We start from the raw sequence: 15716 nt of genomic DNA, 5'->3' as shown, positions 1-15716 counted from the left end.
TCCACTTTTGCTGCATACCAACCCCAAAATCTCAGTGACTTACCGATACAGCATTTGTTATGATGCTCGCTGGTCATTAAATTGACAGAAGTCCTCTTGATCTAGGCTGCTTTGACTTTGTGGCTCTGCTTCAGTTCTCCAGGCACCAGAGACTGGCCCCAGGCTGTGGATTTGGCTGAGGTCTGCACCACGTATCTCATTCTGGAAACCAAGTTGACGGGGAAGTACCTCCTAGTGAGGCACTACCCTAGTATAAGGATTCAGACCCCATTGTAAAATCACAATTAAGCTCCTGCTCTTACCACATACACTAGCATCTTGTTGACCCAAACAAGTTATGAGCACCGCAGTGACCAGAGAAAATCATGTTTCTAAGTTCAAATTCAGAGTGATGGTAAATACCATCTGCACACTTTGACCCTGATGATGTGAGTGTGGTTGTGTAATACTACCACTGGGAAGTAAAGAACTGAGATCAATAATTCTACCACATGTAAGATTCCATTTATATGAAACATTATAAGTGTTCACTAAAAAAGGTAATTGTAGTTAAGTTTTGATGACATGATTTATGGTATTTTTTATTTATTCTATTTTTTCTGAATTATGTGAAATTTTTTAAATTTATTTAATGGAGAAATAATAATTGTACAGATTCATAAGATATGTAGTGATACTTCCATACATATAATGTATAGCAATCAGATCAGGATAATTAGCATATCCATCATCTCAAACATTTATCATTTCTCTGTGTTGGGAACATGAAATAAAGCATACATATTTAAAATTTATACCAACATTTGAAAACTAAAGGATGAAGAAATATTACTTTCCCTCTTCTTTTTCCTGGACTGATCAGAGTTAAACAGCCTGGTTCATGGTGTGAGGAGCTAAGTGAGAGACTTACTTGAATCATCTGCCTTTATCTAATCCCTAAGGACCGGTGAGAATTCCTACTTCCTATGAGGGTCCAAAACTGGTGGAAGGTCTTCCACCCATTTGTGTAGAATATTTCTGTCTTCTTTTTCCCTTGCCATGCAGCTGTTTAACTCCTCAGCTTTCTCCATTATTCAGGTACAGATATAGTGAGGGAATTAACTGCAATAACACAACAGCCACACACTTAAATGGCTGTGGCAACGTCTCCACTCTGGCCCTTTCTATGCCATTGACATGCAGTGTAACAGTGGGAAGATCACCTCCATTCCCTGGCGCTTGTCATTTTTCATGGCTAAACACATGCACACTTATAGAGACAGGCAGACACACCCATGTACCTGCCCTTATGTGTGCCTGTATGACCATTTCATGCCTGTGCACTGAGTCCTCAGTTATAGAAACTTTTGTATCGGGAGCCCTGTAGCACCAAATGTGGAGGGACATCCTCCTCATTGAATACACCCCACCTTCCCTGGCTGTAACCTCTTGAGTATTCTCTCTCGAATCTCCTTCATTTTGACACTGTAGAGCACAGGGTTTATCAGTGGAGGAAGCAGGAAGTGGACATAGGAAAGCAGGGTATGGGCGTGCTGAGGGATTGGCAGCTTCAGGCGGTTAATGAGAGCCAGGAGGATCATGGGGATGTAGAAGAGAAGCACAGCAGACAGGTGGGCAGCGCAGGTTTGCCCAGCCTTCCAGCGATCTTCCTTGGACCCCACACCTTGCAACACTCTGCCAATCAGGCCATAGGAGAGGAAAATAAGCAGGGGGTCCAGTCCCATGGCTGACAGGACCACGAAGAGGCTGTAGAGTGCACCCCAAGCTCCCGGGCAAGCCAAACGGGCCACATCGGGGTGCAAGCAATAAGAATGTGTCAGGACCTGTGGGTGGCAGTAAGGCATGTGGGCCAGGAGGAATGGCAGGGGCAGATGGAGACCCAGGCATCGGAAAACAATGGCCAGGCTGATCTTGCTGATGACGCTGTTGGTCAGGAGTGCCGGGTAGTGGAGAGGTCGGCAAATGGCCAGTGCCCGGTCGACAGCCATGGCGAGCAAGACAGAGGACTCCATGACGGAAAAGACATGGACAAAGAACATCTGTAGAAGGCAGGCTGAGGCAGGGACAGCGTGTGCATCAGCAAGGGCGAGGCCCAGCAGTGTAGGCATCAGAGCTGTGGCTAAGCCAATGTCAGACACGCTGAGCAGGAAGAGGAAGAAGTGCATTGGGCGGCGCAGGGCAGGTTCCAGAGCAATGATGCAGAGGACGGTACTGTTGCCCAGGGCAGAGAGCAGGTAGATGGCGAGGAGGGGCAAGGCCCACCAGGAGGGTGCAGCGGACAGGCCTGGCATGCCCACCAGCAAGAAGGTGGGGGCCATTGACGTGCTGCTATTGGGGGTTGCCAGGGTGGGAAATGTTGACATAGTTCAGGATTCTGCTTTGAACTCTGGAACCTGAAAACGGATTAGAAAGAGTCACTTAATGCTGTGTCAAATTTACATGATGCTTAGCCTGCCTCTTCCCTCCCCTGACTCACACAGTCATATACAGATACATTTCCTCTTTCCACCCACATTCATTCAATAGTCTATGAAGTATTCATGCCTTGCCTTGGAGCTTTTTCTGTAACTGTCCTAAAAGCTCCGTGGCTCCATTTCTTTCTGTAAATTGTTTTCCCTTTGTTGTTTAACTGTGCCTATCCCTAGTGTTTTTCGAATTTATCTTCCCCCTTTAGTGACAAACTCCTGAAAAGAGGGTCTATACTCTATATCCATTTTTTTTTCTCCTCCCAATTTCAGACACTGTGGCTTCTGTGCTGCTTTAACACATTCACATTTTGGTATGCTTAACCTGCTTTTATTAGGTCACTAATTGCTCCCTTTTTCCTAAATCAAGGGACACTCATTTTTTCCAAGCTTGATTTATTTCTTAATGATCTTTGGCTGGTATGAGTCCATTTTTTACTTTTCTTTTTAACTCTACTTCTTAGAATTTAACTTTTTAGTTCATCTTGCTGTGTCCCTATAACTTTTACATTGGTACTTTTGAGGAATCTTTACTCAGTCCTCCTCTTTTTCATCAGTGGTCTTATCTACTTTCATGACTTCAACTAAACTTGAAAACTTAGGAATCACAAATATATTTCCTTATTCTATCTTCATCCATATTCATCTCACTATGGAAATCTCTACTTGGATGTCCCATGCATTTTAAATAAATAATCCCAAACAGATCTTAACAAATGCATCTTGAAACCTCTCCCAGAGTACTCAGTTTGGAAACAGTGAAGGGAAAACTACAACAATACTAAAATCAGTGAGACATATCTTGGTTCCCTAAGTCAGTTGATGCTGGTACCACTCATTAATTTTCCAAAATGAAAGCCTCAGAAGTAGACTCTTCTCACATATGACATTATTATATTTAAAATTTCAACAAGAAGGACTGGGCAGACACTATAGTCTTATCTCCTTCCCTTAGCCAAAAGCCCCCCAAATATTTGGAAATTCCAGACAAAATGACCATGAAAATAGAGATCTAAGGAAAAGTAAAATAAAAACTTATATTCTTAGGGAATGACATAGATATAAATTAACCTTCAATGTTTATTACACAATTCTAAATGTATATGTCCCAAAACATGAAATTAAAAAAATTCAATACTATGCAGTAATTCTCAAATTAAAAAAGGAAAATAAATGTAACAAAAAGCTTAATTGATCCCACAGAAAATGTTAAGAAAGGAGTAAATAGAAACAGACATTCGTTTCTGGTGTGATAGAGCGAGGAGGCTGACCAATCCTGCAAAGCATCTGCAAAGCTGGCCAACTGTCACCAGCATCCACTTCAGCACTCTGGAAATCCACCAACGATGTCGACCTGTGTATTAAAAATACCACTTTTGGCATTCTGATCTGGGGTCCCTCTACTCACCCCTACTGTCTCCAGCTTTGTCTACAGTTCTGGGACAGGGAGAGCCAACAGCTTTGTTCTGGCTGCCTGCGGCAACATCCTTTATTCTGAGCATTGTAAGTCAACATGCCAATTCTGGTGGCAAGTAAATAGGGAGGGCCAGTAACCTTAACCCCCCGACATTATGGTCTTCTTGGGGGTGATACATCTGCCAGCAGACTAGCTGAGGATTTAACATGAAGTTATGGCTGAAAGGAAAAAAACCCCAGATTTGGTAAGTGGAATTCACAGGAAGAAATGAAGAGAACCAGACATAGTCGATATGTGGGTAAACGTAAAGGACTCTAGACATGCTTTTCTTAATGTTCTCTAAATTTCCTTGAAGGACATATATTATGTGAAGAAACAATTATAATGCTGTAGTGTTGGGATATATATATATATACATATATATATATACATATATATATATTATACAAAAAAAGGGAGAATGGAAATATATTGAAATATAATTTTCAAATTTTACTAGAGTTAGGTTGATATTATTCAAAAGAAAATTATATGTTACTGTTGTAACTCTAGAGCAACCACAAATAAAATAGTTTAAAAACATAAAAAAAATCAAGAGATGCATTAAAATGGTTCATCAGAAACACTTATTTAACACAAATGAAACCAATGGAAGAAGAGAAGAACAGAAAAGACACAAAACTAACAGAAAACAAATAACAAAATGGAAGGTAGAATTTCAATCATATCTATAATCACTAATGGACTAACCACACCATACAAAAAGCACACATTGTTATGCAGATTAAAAAAACAAGTTGTAACTACATTCTCTATTGAAGTGACACACATTAGATTCGAAGGCATAAATAGGATGAAAGTAAAAGATGGAAAAATACATACCCTGCAAAAAACCATAAGAGAAATGGAGTGGCTATATCAATATCAGACTAAATAGACTTCAAGACAGAAAACATTATGAGACAAAGTGGGACATTTCATAATGAAAAATGGTCAATATCAAGAACATATAATAATTATAAATGCCTATATAAATAAAAATAGATTCCTAAAATACATGAAACAAAACTGACAAAATTTAAAAGAGAAATAGGCAATTCAACAACAAAACTTGGAGATTTCAACATTACAATCTTAATAATTGATAATTATACAAAAAATCAGCAAGGAAATAGAAATTCTGAAAAACACTATGAATCAAAAATGACATTTATATAATACTCTCCACAACAACATTATTATGCACATTCTTTTCATACTCATATAGGATCTTCTGCATGAGAAACTATAGTCTGGGAGACAAAATAAACATTAATAAATTTTAAAATATTGAAATCATACAAAGCATGTTTCAGGCTAAAACAATTAAATTAGAGCACCACAGTACCAAGAAATCTGGACTTTAAACAACACACTTCTAAATACCAATGAGTCAAAGAAGAAAGAATCAGGAAAACTTAAAACTATTTTAAACTAATATGAAAAATACTATGCAATGTATCAAAACTATGGTATGCAGTTACAGCAGGGCTTTGAGGGGAATTTATAGCTTAAGATATCTATATCAGAAATAAAGGTCTCAAATTAGTAGCTTAAGCTTGTACCTTAAGTAGTTACAAAAAAAATCAAACCCCAAAATAAACAAGTATTGGTGAGGATTTGGAGAAAAGGGAACCCTTATACATTGTTAATGGGAATGTAAATTGGCATAGTCATTATAGAGAACAGTATGGAAATTCCTCAAAAAATTAAAAACAAAACTGCCATCTTATTCAGCAATCTCACTTCTTGGTATGTATTATTGTAAATACCAAATCCCACTATGATTCTAAAGAAATTAGAGCAATGTGATATTGTCACAGGTAGACTATTATATATCAAAAATCTAGAAATAGATTTAGATCTATAGAATAGATCTAGAAATAGATCTATTTCTAGATTTTTGATATAGATTTTTTTCTTTTGGCCTTTGTGTGTGCAAGATATAGATTTTTGATATATAGAAATTATATATGTGTCATTTAAAATCTATGGGGCCAAGATAAACTTTAAGACATGTTGTATTTTTAAAAGTTTAATTTAGATCTCAGTCTTATAGCATGCATTGAAAATAAATTCTAGATAAAACCAAGAATGAAAGTGAGGAGAAAAATATCATTATATTTAGATTAAAAAAATAGGATACTTTATAACATTGAAACAGAAATGTTTTCCAAAAACTGGACCCAATATGTTCAAACTGTAAATTAAAATAATAAAAATGTGACGATGTTAAAATTAAAACATCCAATATGACAATGGTACTAGATATGAAGTTAAAAGGTAAGGGGCAGAATGAAATAGAATGTCCAAGAATGGGACAATATTTGCAATTTACATTACTGATGAAAATTTAAATTTTGGAATTCATAAAGAACTACAAATAAATAAGAAACAGATGGGTAATCTAATATAAAATGTGGCAAAATGTGAACAATGATTCATTTAAGAATAAATATAAATGATAAACAAATGTATAATAAAATCAATCTCAGTGCTTATTGAGAAAATTCATATTAAAAATGATAAGAGATTCTCTACCTATTATATTGGATAAAATTATAAAAATTGATAAAATTATGTTTGGGAAAGGTATTAAAAGACTTCTTTGAATCAAGCTGATAAGATCATGACATTTTACAGCACCTCTGGGAGCAAATTGGCAGACTCCATTAATATATGAAATCAATTTCATTTGGCAATTGTAGATATATATATATATATATATATATATATATATATATATCAGAGAGAGTCTTATGCATAAAGAGAAATTAAAATAGTCTGTGTTTCATAAATCTTTTACACTTCTATTTTGTACTTTTTAAATTCTACTTTTCTAAACTTTTCTCCTGAATTTGACCCCTCTTCCTGAAATGTCCATTTAGCTTTCTTATTCCTTTCTCAAAAATTTCCCATTCACCTCTCATCTATGACTCATATGAGTTTCCTAAAATATGTTTCTTCACAGCATATTTCTAGTCCTCACTTCTCATGACCCTTAGAGCCTCTGCCTCTCCACATGGAGCTTGTCAGTGGCTGGGCTTGTAATCAGGAGAATAGAGGTTTCTGATGCATATCATGCATTTCATATTATGTCCCTGCTCATTAAAAACAGGTCGGGTAGCAGATGTGTTTGATAGAAGATAAAGTAGAGGAAGTTTGGGACAGGTGCCTATTGAGAAAAGCCTGTGAGTCTTTGTGGGAATATTTAAGCCACCGCATGGGACCTTTATGTTCCACAAGTATACTCCTTACCAGAATTTTGAAAGCCTTCTTATACATACCTAACTAGCATACAAGAATTATATACATCTTCTCTTATGACCACTGTTCATTCACAAAAGGATATTCAACATTTAGTAAGCAATGTCCGTAAGCACACATAACATAGACATACACACATGCACAGGCCCACATCTAAATTGATGCACAGAAACAAATACACACACATACACACATGTAAGAATCATTTACATCATATACAGAAATATTTATGAGGCAGACTCAAGTCAAATTATAGGTATTCAAACAAAATGTACATTCATACTCATATATATTTTCAAGGATGCAGAAATATCCAAATAAATGCTTATTCTCTAAGATAGAAGCACTTCTGTATATGTACTGATATTTAATATATGTATATATGCATATGCTCACATAAAAAAGAATGTGACTACACAAATACCTGTACATGCACATATGTTGTTATTTTATATACATTTATCGCTAAAAATCTTGAGTGGCAAGTATTCTTAATTAATTCCTTGTTTCTTCACACAATTAGACAAGTAAATGCAAAGACTTGATCCTTTTTCCACAAACACACATATGTAGACAATGAATAAGTTCTTTTCCTTCACATATACACATATTCACAAAAAGCCCTTCGATATGAAGCATACATGCATTTATACAGATTAGAAAAGAAAGTGATCATAAACACATCTCTTGTGATTACATCTCACATCATACATACTATTACATCATTCTTATTTTACTCCAAATATTTGGTAGATTACTGCAAGGACAAGTAAATATTTCTCTTGTTGAAATCATCCTGTCTATAGATTTAGTTTTTTGGATTCAAATTATAAGCGGGGATATTGTCACCAAAAGACATTTACAAATATTTTTATTCATTACCAGATTGGTTCCCAGTAAGACTATTAAAGGGATGGAATATGGGATATTTAGGTATATGGGTGATTGGATGCTGGTGAAATGGAGAAATCTGAGCAGCCACATGGAAACAGCAGATATTATGAACAAATTCTATCACTTTACACTAGTGTTCAGACCCTGCCCTAGCTATGAGGGTCCTCTTCAAAATTCTCTCTAGTACTTACCAGACCAGTATTGAAGAGTGTGGGTCAGACAGGGTCTTTGGCAGCAGATAAATGCTGCAGTATCAGAATCGGTTTAAGGAATGGGAACTGTGAGAAAATATACAGCATTGACTCTCCAGGAGTTGGGCCATAGGGATAAACCAGAGTAGGAAGAAATGGCTAGGAGGGGTGGACTTATCACCAAGGCAATTGTTGCCCCATCTGTATCTTGAGAGACCCCCATGTGTCTCCGACTTAACCCTGAAAGTGCTAAGAGAGATATCGTCAGTGCTGAGCACCAAGCAGTTTGCTGGAGAAATGTGGTATATTCCCTGGATAAATTAGCTAATAAAGTAAAAGATCAAATCAGATATATTATGTCCATAAAATATGGACATGGTAAGAGATCTATGTATATAGGGATCAAAAAATTAACAATGACAACAACAAAAGAAAAACAAACACAGCATCTAGGGTTAAGAAATAAAATACTATAGGGAAGAGACATTATTAGGTAAGTTACAGGTCCTCAATTTAGATAATAACCTCCCATATTCTAAGTTTCAAATATTTGTGGGTAGTTGGAACATACGGTAACAGTCGGTTCTGCTGCTCCCTATATTCACATGATTTCTCATACTTGTCTTCACAAAAATTCCTATGGGATTCATCCTTGCCCTGAAGAATCTGAGGATGAGGAACCAAGCAGATTATCACTGTAGCAAGGTAGGTAGAAAGTCAGACCATATATAAGGGATGGAAGATACTGTCATTGAATTTGCAAGATTTCCTAAGTCTTACCACCACCCAGAATCTTTGGTCACCAGTAAATTTAGAACTATACTACACAATTTTGAGACACCTCTCAGCTATAAATTTGATCAGCAAAGCCTTCTCCAAGTGCTTTCCTAGCTTTAAAGTATTGTATTAAATTATAATGTCCTCCTTTATCTCTAGTTGTATTAGTCTTTTACCCAATTCCAAATACTGCATGCTGCTTCATAGCCCTTGCCTTTGCACCTATGGTTATGTCTGGCTTCTCTCAATTTTCCATCTCAGGAACCAATTTATCCTTACTAGAATTCATGCTACCAGCTCCCACAGGCCTTCCAATATATTACTCCCCTTCAGATGAATCTCTCCTTATTCTACTACCTCTATCCACGAACTCTGCACATCGGTATAGCATAACCTAGCTCACTATTGTAACTCTTTCTACACCTTCTTCCTATATTGTGAGCTATTTGAAGATAAATACTATGTTTTTTATTTTATATTTTTCATTTCTATAACTATATTAACAACATCTATCCTTTATACCTAAAGTGAGTGTGGTGAATGCCATGAGTTGTTTTGAAGATTGTGCTGAAACAAAGTATTCTCTCATTGCTCAGATACTGAGCTTCACATCTGTCTATCTTCTGCAAAAGGCACTGTGTTTTTTCTTATCGCTCCACCTGCTCCATCCTAGTCCCTCAGCCTCAGTCTACATTTTAACTTTTCAGAAATTGAAGTAACTTCCTGAGAAGGTTCTGATTCTTTGTCCTTTCTCCTTTCTTTCTTTAGAGGCTCAGGAACAGGAATTGACACACCTTTTCTCCCTGCTCCTTCCTCTCTTTTCTGCTTCGTCTCCCCGTGTCCTATCCTCTTCCTGTTTATTCTATCACTGTCACTCCCAATCTTAGTGTCCTATCCCATACCTGCTTCTCCCTTTGTGCAGTACACTCACCACACCTGGTTTCTCCCAGCGACTCTTACACACTTTGGTGTTGTGGTGAGTTGCCTTGACTGCATTCTTTATGCTACCTGATTGAACCATGTCTGGAGGTGTGGGGTACAGGAAAGGTGAGCACAGGTGTCCATCCTCTCATTGCCAGAGCCCCATGGGAGAGCCTCAATGAGACTAGTTAAAAGCCTATTTTTCTGCCCAGCAGGAGGACCATAATGACCTTTGAACTGCAGCAGGAATGGAAAAATCTCTCCATCACTAGCACCCCGTTCTGCTCTTACAGCCCATGAAACAGGTCCTGCTCCACCCCATACTAGTCCTGAATTCATAGACTTTGTAGACCCTAATGCTCTGTTATGTCCTGACCTGTCTGCTCTTGTGCCATTACTATAGCCCCTCCCCAGCCTTTGTTCAGAGAATAGATAATGAGCCCCAGAGGGTGCTCCAGTTCAGTCCTCAGAGACACTTTCTGATTTTGATGCTTACCTTTGTTTTGACTAATTGCCATCAGCTTAGTGGGATAACACATGGGGTTCATGGCACTAAGGTCACAGGGTTCACCTCAGGCTGCATCCTCAAATAACTCAAGGACTGCCTGGGCTTCAGAATGAGCTCTTATCCTTGTTATGATTTAATCCCCATATCTGGCCACACGTGCACACTGTTACATATAGTCAAATCTCTCAGAAATGCATTAGCTAGCTGAAGGGTGAAAATCCCATCACTCTTCTGGGCCACTTGTTTTGACTCTTTCTTTGTCTCTCTTCCTTGTACTTTGCACTTTTGCATTTTTCCTTCCATGTCTTGTTATTAATAAATATCCTATTTTCTGATGGATCAAGTGTCACCAGACACCCCTATTCCCCTTCCCAGCCTGTGTTTTTTTTTGTCACACCCTGAACATAGTCAGCCCAAATCTCTGTCAACAACTTGGGCATTCATTGTGCACCATGCCATGCACTGCTCCTCCCCTCCTTCAGACCTTTCTGGGAGTGTTTTTGTCCTGTAATCCCTGTAGCAGACCATGGAAACCAATCCGAGATCACAGATTTATCCTGGCTGGTCCCTGTCATTTCCATACTCCCTTTCAGGAGATGGTGCATTAATCTTTCTATCCCCAGGGTACAGCCAAATGTCTCCTGGACTCAGCTTACAGTTTCCCTTCTCCCACTTCCTTCTAGACAATTCAAGCCAGTGTTATCTATTAGACCTGGAGGCTGCCCTCAAACCTACCAGCTGATATTTAACCCCATGTTTAATGGGACAGTGAATATTGATAAAATTCACCTTAGTGTAACCAGTTCCCCATTAAACAAATTTCAGTGACCTCTCTATAAACCTCTCCTTTAACTAAGTACTTGTCATTTTGAGTTATTTCCCCCAAATGGTGGATTTTCTGTGAGACAAAAGAGCTAAAATTCTGAATGACCCTGGGCAGACTTCCTGATAAGATTCACCATCCGTGACACTCTGCCTCAATGTACCCTAGACATCAAGACCTACCCAAGGCATATGGACCCTCTTTTAAACGTCCATGATGGACGTTGGGGAGATGGGGAGATGGATTTGAGGCAGCTTTTTCCAGTTTTCTGACAACTACTAAAAATTCCTTTTTTCCTTGTCAATCTTTGTTGTTGTTTTTGTCTCAAATATTGATTCTTCATGCGGCGAGTAACTTTATCAAAACACCTGTGCCATTTCAACAACATTACCTCCTCAGAACCTCCACAATTCCATATTCAGATTCTGTCTTAGGCTCCCTATTCTTTTCTATGTACCATTCCCTATCCCTTTGTCATCCTGGGACCCAAGGGTTTCTTTCCTCCGATAGGGCACCTGTATCTACCTGTTCTATGGTGTCCTTGACATCCAGGTTGGTAATTTATCAATGTGAGAAATAAATCTAGCGTAATAGGTTAGAGGGAGGGACAGAATTAAACTAGCCCTAGAAGCCGCCTTTTCTCAGATGAACAAATGTGTTGTTTGATATTGTATTTCATGAGAACACAGTATGGTGCTATTGAATTCAGATATAGACCAACCTTGGTGAAAATATCCACTTTGCTACTTTCTCACTATAAGGCTATAGACAAGCTACTTTATATCGATGAGCTTCAGTTTCATAATAAGTAAAAAGAGCTCAAATATAAACTGAATGGAATATTTAACACAATGCCTAACTCCTATTATTTACAGTATTTGCTGATGAATATCAGTTTTCTAGTTTCCTCCCTTTGCTGTCTAAAATGGGTTTCAGATGTGGGGGCGGAGCAAGTTGGTGGACGAGAAACACCGCCAGACAGAGTATCTCTGCAAAAAAAGACAGTTTCTAGAAGAAATTATAAGAAAGAAACAAGCAGACGAGCATACACTGGATGAGGGTTGGAAGGAGGGGTACCGGAGACTACGGGAGACACCATGAAAGGAGGTTGCAGAGGAGAACTGGAAGCAGAGACCTCCCAAGAAGCTCGGAGACCAGCAGCAAGGGTAGGTGGAGCAGTTAACTTTCCCCTCCCTTGCATCTCGGACTGCTGATGGGCTCCCCAGCGGGTGGAGAGACCTGCAGACACCAGCCTAGAGATTGCCACTGCCAGTGAGCAGTAGCAGACATGGCACCAGGCTCCCAACTCCCTCAGGGCACCTCTGTGTGCACAGACCTGACCGGATGACAGGTGCCATATTGCTTCATTCTCCCCTCCTCCTTCTCTATCGGCCGCTGCCAAGAGAGACAATATAGCTACCAGCTGGAGGCATCTCCAGGGAATGAGACCTTCCCTTTGGGGGCCCTTTAGCTGACTGAGGGATACTCAGACTGTGAGCTCTCTACCTGCCAGCCCTCCCAAGTGCTGCTGGCCTGGTGATTCCAGGAGAACAGGGCAGACCCTGAGGCTGAGAGATGTTGACCCAGCTTGTGCTCCCATGGGTGAATTAGGACTTGTACTCCTCTCTCTGGTGGGGTTAGGGAGTGAATTCCAGGGCCCATAGGTCAGACCTATGGACCAAGACCAGATCCTGTGCACCCAGGTCTCACATTGCCCGGGGCACAGACAGGATATTTGTGAATGAGCCTGCTAGGGCATGTGTGCCTTAAAGGGCAGATCAGCATGCTTGAGGGCAACCCTCCTCCAAAGGGAGGGCCATGTGCCTAGCCCAGGTTGCAACTTGGTGCAGGGAGCCTCCCAGCCTGCATCGAAGCCAGAGGAGACCCGGTGGTATGGGGTCTGGCCTGCTGGCAGAGGCCCAGGAGAAACTGTGGAGTTGGGGAGGGTGGAAAGGAGTGGGGTCCACTCCAGACTGTGGGTCTCAGACAGCCCCATCCCCACACACAGACTTTCTGACTGAGTGGGGCCATTCCAGCCCCATCCCTGACAGCTTTTCCCAGAAGCAGAGAACAGAACTTTGACCTGCTAACAGCATTTGTGGTGTCTGAGGGCAGGCTTAACAAACCCAGCTCTGCCCAGACTCACTCCCAGACCAGCCCTCACTGAGGTGAGAATAAGGACACACCTGGAAGTCCTAGGGCCTCACCAACCACCTGAGGCACTAGTGTGCCTCTCCAGAGTAACAAAAGCTGGTTACAGGACCCAAAAACAACAGTGTAGTCTGCTCCTCCTAGCAAGTGGCACCTACCAACAGTGAGGACATTCTGCACACCCTTTTATGGCATCCACTGACATATCATACAGGGTGTGGTCGAATCTCACCCACAAACACCACCTACTGGCTCAGAGACTAAACAGGGCGTGCCATTACCCAAACAAAAACCTAAAGGTAAGAAGCAACAACTGACCCACATGGGAAGAAATCAGTGAAGGAACTCTGGAAATATAAAAACTCAAATGAAAAGCACACCCCCAAAGAGGAACACCAGCCCCTCAGAAATGGACATCAACTAAAATCAGATCACTAAAAGTGACAGAAGAAGAATTTCGAGCTTGGATGGTAAGAAAATTCAGTGATTTGCAAGAAAAGCTAGATGACAAACACAAAGAAAATGCAAAAAGATTCCAGGACCTGGAACAAAAATTCAGTAAAGAAATTGAAACAATGAAGAAAAATCTAACCAAACTCTTGGAAATGAAGAATCAATTCAGGGAACTACAAAACACAGTGGAAAGCCTCAAGAACAGGGTAGATCAAAGAGAAGAAAGAATCTCAGAGATTGAAGATAACACCTTCCAATTAAATAAATTAGTCACAGAGACAGAGCAGAGAAACAAGAGAAAAGAGCAAAGCCTAAAAGAGATATGAGATTATATAAAGAAACCTAATGTGAGGGTTATAGGGTTACCTGAAGGGGAAGAAGAAAACACTCAAGGGTTGGATAAGCTATTTGAAGATATAATAGAGGAAAATTTCCCAGGCCTTTGTAAAAATCTCGATAAACAAGTTCAAGAAGCTCAAAGGACCCTGGGAGATTCAATGCAAACAGGAAGATGTCATGACATGCAGTCATCAGACTGACCAAAATATCAACTAAAGTGGCCCTTCTAAGAGCTGTAAGATGAAAGAAGCAAGTAACATACAAAGGAAAGCCAATCTGAAAAATGCCAGACTTCTCTACTGAAACTTTACAAGCAAGGAGAGACTGGGGCCCCATTTTCACTCTTTTGAAACAGAATAATTCCCAGCCTAGAATCTTATTCCCTGCAATTTGTGTACGAAGGAGAAACCAAGACTTTCTCAGATGAGCAAAGACTGAGGGAATTCACCAAGACAAGACCAGCCCTTCAAAAACTACTAAAAACAGTGTTATCCATGGATCAACAAAATAACCACTCACGGATGTAAATCTATTCAAAAGCTAAAGATCAAAGCCAAGGAACCAGAATGGCTCAAGAGAGAAAGTAAAGCAACAAAGTTCAACCCAACATAATGAACAGAAATCTGCCCCACCTATCAGTTATCTCAATAAATGTGAATGGCTTGAATCCCCACTCAATGGACATAGGCTGGCCAAATGGATAAAAAAATACAAGCCAAATATCTGATGCCTTCAGGAAACACATCTAACCTGCAAAGATGTAGTTAGACTAAAGTTAAAGGGGTGGAGAACAATATTTCAAGCAAACAGAAGCCAAAAGAAAGCTGGCTTGGCGGTGCTGATTACAGATAACTTAGTTTTTAAATCAACAAAAGTAATAAAAGACAAAGAAGGTTACTAAATAATAGTGAAGGGTACAGTTCGACAAGAAGACACAACAATTCTAAATATATATGAACCCAACCTTGGTGCACCCAGATTCACAAAGTAAACTCTACTTGATCTAAACAAATAAATAAACAACAACACCATAATAGTCAGAGACTTTAACACCCCTCTACAGCACAAGACAGATCTTCCAAACAAAAAATCAACAAAGAAATAATGGACGTAAGCAGAACTCTAGAACAAATGGGCCTGACTGACATTTACAGGACATTCTACCCCAAAACCACTAAATATACATTCTTCTCATCAGCTCATGAGTCATTCTCTTAGATTGACCATATCCTAGAACACAAAGCATGTCTCAAACAATTTAAAAAACATAGAAATCATACTATGTATTTTTTCAGATCACAATGGAATACAAGTAGAAATCAACCCGAATAGGAACTCTCATTTCTACACAAAGTCATGGAAACTAACAACCTTCTGCTAAATGATCACTTCATAAATGAGGAAATCAAGATGGAAATCAAAACATTCTTTGAACTAAATGACAAAGGAGACACAAATTACCAAAACCTGT

The 15716-nt window shown here is 39.4% G+C and overlaps 1 protein-coding gene across 1 annotated transcript; it reads right to left on the bottom strand.

The window, feature by feature from the left end:
- Window positions 1-1391: 1391 nt before the first annotated feature.
- On the bottom strand, window positions 1392-2363 carry OR51S1 (olfactory receptor family 51 subfamily S member 1). Its single transcript, XM_012786497.2, has one exon. The coding sequence runs from the start codon at window positions 2361-2363 to the stop codon at window positions 1392-1394; it is 972 nt and encodes a 323-aa protein (XP_012641951.1).
- Between the last annotated feature and the right edge of the window lie 13353 nt (window positions 2364-15716).

The sequence above is a fragment of the Microcebus murinus genome, chromosome 4 (genome assembly GCF_040939455.1).
Source record: "Microcebus murinus isolate Inina chromosome 4, M.murinus_Inina_mat1.0, whole genome shotgun sequence".
NCBI lineage: Eukaryota > Metazoa > Chordata > Mammalia > Primates > Cheirogaleidae > Microcebus > Microcebus murinus.
Note: the sequence above shows the minus strand (reverse complement) of the source record. Positions and strands in the feature narration are given on the sequence as shown.